This window comes from Phaethon lepturus, unplaced genomic scaffold (genome assembly GCF_000687285.1).
Source record: "Phaethon lepturus isolate BGI_N335 unplaced genomic scaffold, ASM68728v1 scaffold49385, whole genome shotgun sequence".
NCBI classification, from domain to species: Eukaryota; Metazoa; Chordata; class Aves; order Phaethontiformes; family Phaethontidae; genus Phaethon; species Phaethon lepturus.
In genome coordinates this window covers 13,283-24,898 of record NW_010540711.1, presented here as the reverse complement: position 1 = coordinate 24,898, position 11,616 = coordinate 13,283, and the positions used below count along the sequence as shown (strand labels likewise).

The 11,616-nt window shown below is 49.8% G+C and overlaps 1 protein-coding gene across 1 annotated transcript in view; it reads left to right on the top strand.

Moving 5' to 3' along the window:
- Positions 1–11,616, top strand: part of DFNB31 (deafness, autosomal recessive 31) — a gene marked incomplete at its 3' end in the record, with an annotated part of 35,905 nt that overhangs the window by 11,015 nt on the left and 13,274 nt on the right. Inside the window, exon 3 of the mRNA XM_010287521.1 lies at positions 2,690–2,815. Coding sequence (XP_010285823.1) covers positions 2,690–2,815 — 126 coding nt within the window. The remainder of the gene's footprint in view (positions 1–2,689; positions 2,816–11,616) is intronic.

The window sequence follows — 11,616 nt, the reverse complement described above, 5'->3', positions numbered from 1 at the left end:
TTCCTGCTGTCTGCTTTTCTCCAGGACTGACTTAAAACTTGGGACAAAAGCAAAAAAACACCCCAGAGTTCTTCATTTAGAAAACGTCGCACAGCAACTTTGAACAAAGCCCATTTTAAATTGAAAGTCCTCAAGGGAGCTGAACAGAGTCTTGTTCATTCACTCTAAATTCTCACCTGAACTTCCATATATCATCAGGCCCTCTGAGTAGGAGAGGTTGGAAGAAAGCAGATGGGAAACGGGCTAATGGCTTTGGCGTAGCTTGCAAAATCAGCCGTGCGGCCAGCATTTGGTGGGGAAAACAGCTGTCCAGGTGCTGCGTGGTACTTCAGCCTGTCAGAGCTATGTGGGAAATACTAAATGTCTGTTGCAGCCTGGCTGTTCTGGGCAGAATAGATGGAAAATCTGGCCTAGCATTATTAATTAGAGATAACAAGGCACATGGCTGTGTGGAGGAGCCCTGAGTGCCTCCTGCGCCTCAGACAGGCAGGGTGGGCGTCCTGCGAAGCCACTGTCTGCACAGACCAGTGACCGCTGCAGGGGCGGCGGCCGGGCCAGTGGAGGGGGGTGAGGACCAGCCTTTCCGCACTGCAGCCGGTACCTCGGTGTTGCTTGTTCTCTGTACCCTCCCCGGGGCAGAGAGTGCCTGGAGTGGCCCCTCGCAGCCACGTGCTGCAGCTACGTGAAGGAAGGGCGGAGAAGTGGAGTTGGGCTGTTTCCCCGCCTGGATGGATGTGGGCAATTGCTGCATACTCCCGTGCTGGCGCCGGGCACGGGTGGGCGGAGGGGAGACGCGCAGCTGGTGCTGACTGGCACCGCTCCGTCAGTGGTGCCTCTGGGATTTCTCTCGGCCAAGGACCGAGCCCAGAGATGCACCTGTAAAAGGAGAGCACTGAAAACTGCCACGGATCAACTTTTCCTCTGGTTTATGGTTGTAATCCTCCCAGGCCACGAGCGCTGCCCCTTGCATAGCTGAACGCGCTCAGTGCTCCAGAGCTGGCATTTCCTTCTCGTATTCCCCACTGCCTCCCCTGGCCGGCCAAGGGCCATAGCGGGAGTACAGCTACCCCGTGTTCCAGCCAGCTGTCTATCCTACCTCTCCCTTCGCCTGCCCGTTTTCCTCCTCATGTTTCTGAGGATTGCAGAACAGGAACAGAAGGGCCCCTTTGGTGCTGCTTTGTCGCCTTGTGACGCCGGGGGCTGGTGTCAGGGGAGGTGCAGTGGCCCTGAGCAGCCTGGTGCCTTGGGCCAGAGAACTTAACGGCAGCTCCATCTGGACCCTGAGGGTGTTTGCCATAAACTGGAGTGAAACCTGTAGCTTGCTTTAGTAATTGATGTTTTTTGTTGCGCATACTGGAAGCTGGGTTTCTGTAGCGCAGGCAGGAGTATCCAGTGTCCAGCCGAGCTCTGGCAGTTTCTTGTCTGACACTGTAGCTGGACTCCAGCCTGCAGAATGGTCTCTCAGCCCTTGCCTGAGCTGTGCCTCCTTTCCTGAGGCCCAGAGCCCTCCTGAAATAACATTACTTGCTCCACTTGAGACATTAGGCTCCTTCTGTTCCAGTGCTTTACTTCTGCATTTGTCACCTGGGTCCTGGATGTCATTCCATCATCTTTCTTCTTCAAAGTTTTCCTTTGGAAGAGACAGACTTCCACCCCTTCTGAATGTGACCTGCCCTCTCACTCCACTTGACCCTCTAAATTATTGAAAAACAAAAAAAAGTTTCCTGTTTTTTCTCTGGAGCGTGTCCAGAGAAGGGCAACGAAGCTGGTGAGGGGGCTGGAGCACAAGTCTGATGAGGAGCGGCTGAGGGAACTGGGGGTGTTTAGTCTGGAGAAAAGGAGGCTGAGGGGAGCCCTCATCGCTCTCTACAACTACCTGAAAGGGGGTTGTGGCGACGAGGGTGTTGGTCTCTTCTCCCAAGTAACTAGTGATAGGACAAGAGGAAATGGCCTCAAGTTGTGCCAGGGGAGGTTTAGATTGGAGATTAGGAAAAATTTCTTCACTGAGAGAGTGGTCAGGCATTGGAACAGGCTGCCCAGGGAGGTGGTGGAGTCGCCATCTCTGGAAGTGTTCAAAAAACATGTGGATGTGGCACTTCAGGACATGGTTTAGGGGACATGGTGGCGCTGGATTAAGGTTGGACTTGATGATCTTGAAGGTCCTTTCCAACCTAGTGATTCTGTGAAAAAACAAAACAAACCCAAATTGTGGATCACAGAATCACTAGGTTGCATGTTCTCCACTCTTCACTGGAAAATGCCCCCCTGTGTTTGTGGATAGCCATGCTGCTTGCTGGGCTGCACGGGGCATTGCCCACCCTGCAGCCCACGTATCTCTAAAGGGGATCTAAAAATCTTTGACCCACAGCCAGCCCTGATCCTTTCTCCAGGCACGGGGAGACGGAGAAGCCTAGGGAGCCACAGGAACAGCTAGACCTGCTCTCCCTCCACTCTGCATTGCTACAGGACCCAGCTGAAGGGAGGGGATGTCACTGGTTTAAAGCTCCGCCTGGGGCTGCAGTTGTCTGTAGGCATCTACAGAAGTGTCTCTGTCCCAGGCTGTGTCACCAGGGAAGCGGTGGGAGAGGTGGTGGCAGCAGGGGGACGTGGCTGTTGTCAGAAGCATGGAGCTGAGACTGCTTTTGTGCAGCGCTTGGGCACTGTGTAAATGACTCTTCCTCCTCTGCAGGTGAATCTGGTCCTGAATGAAGGGAAGTCCCTGGGCCTCATGATCCGAGGAGGGGCAGAATATTCCCTGGGCATCTACATCACTGGTGTGGATAAAGGCTCTGAAGCAGAGAGTACTGGCTTAAAGGTAAGAGTGAGCCCAGAGTGGGCTGGGGCAGGAGGTAGAGCTTCACACGCTGTAGCTGCAGGGCCATGGTGGCACGTAACTGCTGCTGTTCCAACTCCTCTGCCCCCGGCTAAGCAGGGCTCTCAATGAAGAGGTGAGTGTTTCTGGAGATGCTTTTCAGGGCAGGTTCTTTGGACATTTGGATACTAAGCCTAGAGGGAGCAAGGTTAGTGTGCAGAGGGAAATGCAGCCTTACAACTTTTAGAGTAGGTTGTACTTGACTTCTGCCTTAGCACAGTCCTACACCTGATTTCTCCCCCTTGAGGTAGCCTGAGGGTATTTTTGGTGTAGGTATCTGAGAGCACAGCCCAGACCTGGCAGGTAAAGAAAGTCACTCTCACCTCCCTGAGCTGGCAGGGAAGAGTTTTCCATTAAAGCTCCTGGTCCTGTGCCCTCTTCCTGCATCTCTCATCCAAACCCATTATGTTTCAAGCTAGTGTTCTGCACAAGGTGCTCATAGCCTGCCTGCAGGGAATGCGTTTAGCTGCTGCGATGCGATGCGAGGAGGCCAGGCGTGCTGCAGTGGGAGCAGGTGCGTGCTACTTTCTTCCTGCAGCACTGGCATTCGTAAAGATCGTCTCTTGAGAAGCAGAAACAGCAGGATCGCCCTCGGGGCTAGAGCAGAGTGGATCTATCAGCAGCCTAACTTGGTGTGACCTCCAGCTATGTCAGGTTCCCTCCATAGTCAAACAGATACCTGAAGGATGCTCTGTGGTTCTGAGGCTGGACTGGTCCAGAGCCCTACTGTTTTGCTGCAGACCTCTTGGAAAGCGAGATCCTACATCTCTTTCATCCCACCATGTACACATGCGCAGACATCACCTCCGAGCTCCTCCATTCTTCCTGCTGTACCAGATCTCAGAACAGGATGGGACATCCTGGGACTCAGCTGTTCCTGGAAGGGGCATTTGGGGTTAAAATTTTATATGTTCTAGGACGTTCACCAGTAAAATAAGTTGAAAAGGTAACTATTGGACTTTGAGTGCAGCATCTCTGTGCTGCTGATAGATGGGATATGTTTGAGACTCAAACTTCCCAGGCTGTAGTGTTTTACTTCATCACTCGGGGTTTCCTTTTTGATGGTTTTTTTCCCCCCTCACTGCAATCGCATTGTGTCCTTTTTGCTTCCTCCAATGCAATCCCATGGGCTCTGAGGGACAGTTCTTTTTCTGCTCCTTCTGTCAGTCAAGATTCAATGGATGTTAAACTCCCTAATGTTCTCTCAATGCCCTGAAATGGTGCTGGACTGCTGAGGATCGAGGGGTAATCTGCTCTGAATTCCTCTCTCTGTATTGTGAAGTCATACGTTTCTCTCTTAATCAACCCCAGAGAGTTTAGGGCTAAGCCTTCAGCTTTGCTCCAGTGGCCCCATAAAGTCACTTAAATCTGTAAAGGCTCGTAGCATGAAGTGGGTGGGCAGTCTGGTGGAGAGGGCTGGCATTTGGGCTGGGACAGATACGATCCTGTCCCTCAAGTTGCTGTGGCACGAGACGTTGCATCTAACTGGGCACTGAGGTCACCAGGGTTCCCTTTATAGACGAGGAGACATTTGCAGGGGTAATACAACCCCTTCTGAACTTAATTATCCACTGCAGGCTTCTGCTGACTCTTTTTGGCACAGAATGAAAATGCTGAACTTGGAGGTTTGGATCAATCCAAGCTTTAATCTCTCTCTCAGGCCCTTAGCAGGGAAATGGGGTTTTGGACCCTGCCGTATGAGAGGGTCACTTGGGCACTAGGGACGAGAGCTGTGGGGGCTTTCTCAGGAGATGGCTGAGTGTTTCTCAGGGCAGTAGGAAGTGAGAGCTGCTGCTGGGAACTCCCTGCAGACCGTCCTGCTCTCCCAGAAAGTTACCCTCCCAGTTACTCCTCTGGGCTGGCCACCTCGCAGCCGCTCTGCCTGCACACCCGACCAGGGTACACAGCCATCTCCCCGGGACGTCAACGCGCGCATGTTCACTAGCGCAAGGTTGTGGTGAGAGGCAGGAGGAACAGTGCTGTGGGACGAGGATTTCAAGACAGAGATGGTATGAGGCACAGAACAATTCGTTTCTGCCTAATAGAGCTGGAAAGAGAGGGACTGGCTTGAGCAACCCTGGGTGTCACACAGGTGACTGCTGAGTCAGAGGACACGCCATCTGAAGGAAGCCTGTTTGTCCCCAGCGCCTGCTGACCCTGTGCCAGAGTGTCCGACTCCATCTCCTAAACACCAGAAGCCTTGAGGGGTTAAAGGCAGGAAAAGAAAAAGAAGTTGCATTGTTTTCCTAAGGTTCTTTCCGTTTGTTTCATGTTTAGTGCTTCTCTACTGCTCTAAATCCCTCTCTTCGCTGCATGGGGAAAATTGCTGATTTCTTGGTTCAGTCCACCCGCCGGTGAGCTCAGCACAGCTGGCGTTGCACTGCAAACCCACACGCAGGAAAAGTGACAGCAGCGTAACACACGGCTTTATCCCTCCACCTCTCATTTCATGGCTGCTAGGAAGGCAAGAAAATAATCACACGCACGCTGTAGTTGAAGCACATGGAGCGGTGTGTGCTTATCCCCTCCCTCCCTGCCATGCAAGGTCCCTGCGCCGTGGCAATTGTTTGCACACCAGAGCCTCTGCTTATTGATTCTTTATATCTCTCTCCTTGCTGTTCTGTTTTCTAGTAACTGATTTGTGCGTGCCAGCAGGCCGATGCTTTTCTGAATGTCAGCCTTTATGTGGTCTCAGATATGCACAGACGCTTCCCACCCCGATTTGTGTATGCTGCAGGCCATAAATTTAGAACTGCTTGGAGGTTTGGAGATAAAGAAAGGCCTTTTATGTTCTGCTGTTAGACACAGTTGGGTGTAGACTGCATCCACATGCTCCCTGCGCTGCTCCAGGTGGTGATGGAAGGGATGTGATACCATGAGGAGGGAAGGACTGATGGGTAAATGTGATTTCCAGGTAGTTCGTTGCTCTCTAACATAGTAAAATTGAGGGTTTGTTCGATGTAGACTCAACCCAACCTTGCTGGGTTGATGGGAAGGTTCTTCTGCCTTCCCAGGCAGTGAATATTTCTGTGGGTTTTGCTGTTTTCACTGAATTTTTTACCAGAACCGTTTGAGTCAATTCTGCCAGACTTTTGATTTTAAGGAAAACCTTCTTGCCCCTATGGCAATGATTTGAATGTTTTAATAACATGGTTTACATTTCCCTTAAATTTTGATTAAAGGGTGAACAACATGGTATTGAAAGCCAGTCAAAACCAAGGACGTTTCTCTCGGGCCCGAAAGCTAAGCTGGCTTTTGTCTGCTACAGGAACAGAGGCTGTGGTCCTGAGAAGTGGGTCTCAGAGGAGATCCTAGCCTTGCTGCTGCCAGTGTGGGTTCCGCTGCTCTGCTCCCTCCGGCTTCGTGGCCAGGAGGCAGAGCGCTCTGCAGGAGCCAGTAGAAAACAGGCTGAATCGCTGCAGTCAGTCAATAACTAAATATTCATACTTTTGGCCTTGGCCGTCTTTATGTTTATTCATTCATGAAACTTCTGACAATGTGTTCTTTGGGCATGTTTTAAAATATGCTGCCTCTGTGTAAGTTCTCGGACTGAAAAAGTGCAGGTCAGCAGAGGACTGCAAAGGAGGAACGTGAGCCAGTCTTGTTTGCTTTCAGCTTCTGTCCTTCCTGCCTCCTTTGTGACGTTCGTGGCAATGCTGTACAGGAGCTGAGCTTGTTCTACTGGCATTCGTGGCTCTGCTTATCCCAATTTCTTCCTTGTTCATTTTTTCTGGTGATGTATTTTGTCAGGATTTTTTAAGCCAATTTTTTTTTCTCTCCTTGACCTTTACATCAAAAATAGCAGATTTCAGGTAGCTTTCTTTGAACAAACAACTCAATATTGAGTTCCCAGCACAAAGGCTGTGGTAAAAAGAGGCTACCACGATCCGTGTATATCTGTATACAAGAGGAGGAGGGGAAAAAAAGAGACTATAAATAGGAAGAGGTGAATGATTTTACATCATTGGTGGCAGTCATGAAGCTGCCTCTTGAAAACTGTCTTGTATTTTGAGGTCTGCACATAGAGATACTGCAAAAGAGAAGATTAAAAAAGAGCCTGGTGGCTGCCTCAGCGTCTGGGGAATAAACCGTATAGTGAGACATTCAACGAGGGGGTGCATGGTTGTGGTACACAAGATGTAACCTTTCCAGCGGAGTGGTCCTTCAAACGATGTCACCTTTATGGGGACAGACGTTGCTGAAATTGCTCCTTTTCTGGGAGGCTACCAGAAACCTCCCCACAGCAGTGCCAAAACCACCGCCTACCCCAAGAGACAACCTTCTCTCCACTCTGTATCTGCTTTGTTCCTTATATTTGTCTTGCAAGGTGTTTGGGGAAAAGAACGTGTTTTCAGACAGCACCTGGAACCTGCTGTTCCCTTGCCTTGCTCCCAGGTCTGTCTCTGATCCTTCCAACAAGCTGTGTTGGCCTCATTTGACGTGGATCATCTGCCCTGACCTGTTTTCCTCTTGGGGAAGCTGAGTACCTCGTTACTTTTCTGCAAGTCTTAATTTGTTCATTTCCAAATCAATTCATACTTTTTCCTGCCCATATATTTAATTTCTTAAGGTCTGCTTTTGGTAATTATTTGTGCTAGAGAGAGACTCCTTCTACTTTAGTGATATCCACAAGTATAATTTAACCTCCCTTCTAGCACATTAGTGGCATTAAATAAGACTAGTGCTAGTGCCAAACCATTTGGCATCATATTAGCCCTGTTACTGCCAGCCCAATTTGGTGTCATTTAACATTAACTCATGTTTAAAATCTCTCACCTGTTTTTCTGTTTGTGTGACTGAATTTCTCCCAGAGCCAATTTTGATTATTTTTAAGAGACTTTAGGTGCTCAGAACCCTTGTCTTAAGCCCATTAAGTTTCTCTTGACTGCACCTCCCTTTCCCATGTTATTCTCTCTGTCTCCAGAAAGCAAAGGAGCCAAGCCTGTCATCCAGGTGTGTTATTTCAGAACTCTGCTTCTTGCCTGCTGTCTGTCACCTTTTGCACATCGTGTTCAGCCCCTGAATTTCAGGGTAGATTTTTTCCCTAGGAAATGAGAATAAGCCCATTTTCAGAACTGGTCAGGCACTCAGCAGGTCCTGCTGTGTCTACCCACCATTAGCTGAGCTCAACTGAAAACTTCTTCCTGAAATAGCCAGGGCAATAATTTTCTGTGTTTCGTTATAACTTTTTTGTCTTATTATTACTTCTTTTATTCTGTGCTGGTTTGGAGCTGTGCATACAGCAAATAATTTGCTAGGGTCAGCGCTAGTTTCAGTAGATGGTTCTTTTGCATCTCTGCAGTCTTTTGTTACCATCCCAATTGCCCTTGACTTTGGGGAGGGGCAGGAAATAAATATTATTATCCATTTTAATTAGCACAAAATCCTTTCCAGTTCTAATAGGGTCTGTCATCAAGATAGGCTGATTTGCAGGCATTTGGGCTGTCCAATGATTTCTTTATCTGCCCTTCACCAGCAATTGTTTTTGCAAGGTCTTTTTTTTCCCCCTGCATGAGGTGCCCAAACTTATCCAAGTATTTTGTGGCTGGTTTTTCTCACCTGGTGTTAATATTCTGGCAGCACTAGACAGAGGTGGTCTTGTGCTGGGCGCTATACTAATGCAGCACATGAGACCAGAGAGCCATGAAAGACTTTGAATAAATGTTGAGGCAGCGATGAAGGACAGACACGGACAGATGAAGTAGCTTGTCCAGGGCCCCTCTGGTCTCCCTGATACGGCAGGGGCTTGCCGGGTTCCTTTGGGAGCACTCTTGAAAGGAGAAACTAAAGAAAGGTTATTAAATCTGTATAACTGTCTTGAAGAAAAAATCGTGGCCGTTTAATCCCTGGTTCGGAAAACTATTAAAGATTCATAATTGCAATAAGACTACCTAATCAAATTTGGATTTTCATTGTTTCAGTGCTGCAGTGAGCCTGGTGCTCCTTATATTAGCAGCAAAAGCCACTCCAGTGGATTGCCCAGTGAATTAGAAAGACCTGAGAGGTGATACTCATTACACCTGAATGTCTGTTTCTCTGGGCAGTTTAGGCACTGGCATCATTTTTCCTCCCTGTTATGTTGGTGGTCAGCAATTTTTTGGTTGTTGGTTTAAAGCTGACAGAACTTGAAGGGAACCTGAGATATTTGTGGAGTCTGATGGTTGGGAAAGGGGTCATTTGTGTTATTTGCCTTCCCTTGGGCTCCCTCCCTCCCCCTTTCTTGCTCTCCATGGATCAGCTCTGGTAGAGCTGGGTGCCTCTGGCTCTCTTTTCTGCAGCTGGTTGACAGAGGTGAGGTTGGCCCCAGGCTGTCTGTCTTTCAAACTGGGGAAGCTTCGCATCCCTACCATATGATTTTGCCAACCGATCTGTGCTCTGCGGTCTGCTGGGGTAGGTGTGAGTATCCCACCCTGACACAGCTCTGCGCTGTGCACTCTCGCCTCCAGCCAGCTGGGGCAAGGGGCTGCCGTCCCCTGGTAATGGCCTGCCAAGTCCAACCTGTGCCCGGTGCTGTCTCTCGTCCTTCCACAGGGAAAGTCAGAGAAGGGGAAGGCCAGCCAAGAGCAGGCTGCTCTGTCTGCAGGACCTGCTGCTTTGAGCATCTTACTGGAGCCAGACCAAAAGATGGTGCAGCAGGACCTGGCCTGTGCCAGCACCAGGACCTTCCAGTGGCTGTTGCAATGCATCTCTCACATGCTCCCACTTCCCTTCGAGCTGCAGGCTTGCATCAGCCCAGCTTGAAGATGTTGACTCCCTTCTTGGCTGGCCATAGGACTGTGGGTTTATCTCTTACCTATGTCATCTCTTCGCCTTATTAGCTGTGCAGCTGCCCTGTTAACGGCAGTTATGAAGGCAGCAAGCAGAGAGCACCGGCTCACCCATGCAAGGACAAAACTCAGGGCCCCTGACAGTGGTGTTGGTAGGGACTGGGCTCTCCAGTTCTGCCACAGCCCTTGCTATCCACCAGCTGCTGTGTGTGTCACAGAGCAAGGAACTGTCCCTAGAGGAATGAGGCAAATCTGCTCGAGGTCACTGGATGGAGCTGAATGCAGAACCGAGCTCTGCTGCATCCAAGCTGCGTCTGGGCTCTGTGATCTTAAAAGTCTTTTCCATCTCAAACAATTCTGTGATTCTATGCTGCTCTTGCTCCAGGTCCTTTTCTCCTATCAGCGCCACTCGCAGCGTCCTTCCAGCCTGACTGAGCATCCTCTGCCCTTCCATCAGAGGGAAGGGTAAACAGGAGCCCTTCTCTGTCTTCTCTTTATTGCCAGCACTATTTTGTATAGCTCCATCCAGCTCCCCATACAGTCTCTTCTCTAATCTTTTCGATCTGTCCTTTCACAGGCACTTTCCTTCATCTGCCATTAATTATTTTTGTTTCCCTTCTCTAGAACTTTTCTCTCTGTGTCTCCTTGCTGGCCAGGCAGAGATGTAACCAGGGAATGCACTCACAGCAAGGCCACACATTCCCTGGGATATTGCTGTTGCACTAGTTTTAAAACTATTCTTATTATGTTTCTTACCATGGTTTCCCATCACATATTTTTGTTGCAGGCTTATGTGATCATTCTCACAGCTGCATGCTGAGTAAAGTGGACCATGTTGGTTATAGTATTAGCATAGTGTGTATATATATAGTATAGTGTACATATAGCATCCATGTTGGTTGTAGTATTTCGCCTGTGTCCTCCGTGGTCATTCAAGAGGCATCAGTCACATCTCAGCCAGTGGCAAAGTCCTGCCTGGTTCTTCAAAGCACCTTTACCAACTCCTTCTGACACCTCTAGTCTGAACTAACCCAAATAGTTGAGCGTTGCTGGTAGATCTGGGCTCACTCTCACACTGCTGCTGCAGGCATCTCAGGATTTTCTTCCCCGCCTTCTGGACGTTCAGTAACCCTTAGGTTCTCTCATTCCTTTGCATCTCTTTATGGCTTCTCAGGGAGATCCTGAGCCTTGTCCCCTCTGCATCTATCTTTGCAAGGCCAGAGGACCACAAAGGTCTCCGTGTATGACCCTCCATGGCCCTGTAGTGGGCAGGGAGGGAAGCTGCTGTGCCTCCTTGGCACTTGGGAACTCTGCCTCTGTAATCCCTTAAATAGCCCCAGCAATACCTATTTGCAAAAGTGCCATGCAGTGGATTTGAGGGCTTTCTTTTGCCCTCCTCTGGAAAGCAGGCTGGAGCAAATGTAGTGCTCCTGGAGCTTTGTGCTGTTCTGAGGGCCACCTCTCTGCTGTTGCGGAGGCCACAGTCCTGGGGCTTCCTGCCACCCCACAGCAGCTTGCCTGATCCCGTAGCCATGTGGGGAGTCGGATGAGAGAGCTGAACCAGCTGAAAGCCAACGCTGCGAGAAGCAACTGTGAGTTTGTCAGATCCATGAACTGAGCCAGATCACTACGTGGAGCAAGTGGAGGGAGGGGTGCTGAGCTGGATGGGAAGAGGCAGACCTTCCCTCTTGGAAAGAGCCTTGTGTTGATCAGCTGATGCTTTGACAGTCTTCACCTGCAGTGCTCTGCAGCCTCTCCACATGGATCATGGTTCCAAGAGTTTCTCCAGGCTCCTGCATCCTGGCTTGGTTTTGCAGTGGGGCCGGAATGCCTGGTGCCTGCCACCACGTGGGAGAGCAGGCCCAGGGCCCCTGTAAAAGGCATCTGGAATTTTCTTTAAGACCCATTTCAAAACAAAACAAAATGTAATAATAATTAAACTGTTGCAGTCTCCCCTTGAGGGCTGCTGGGAAGAGC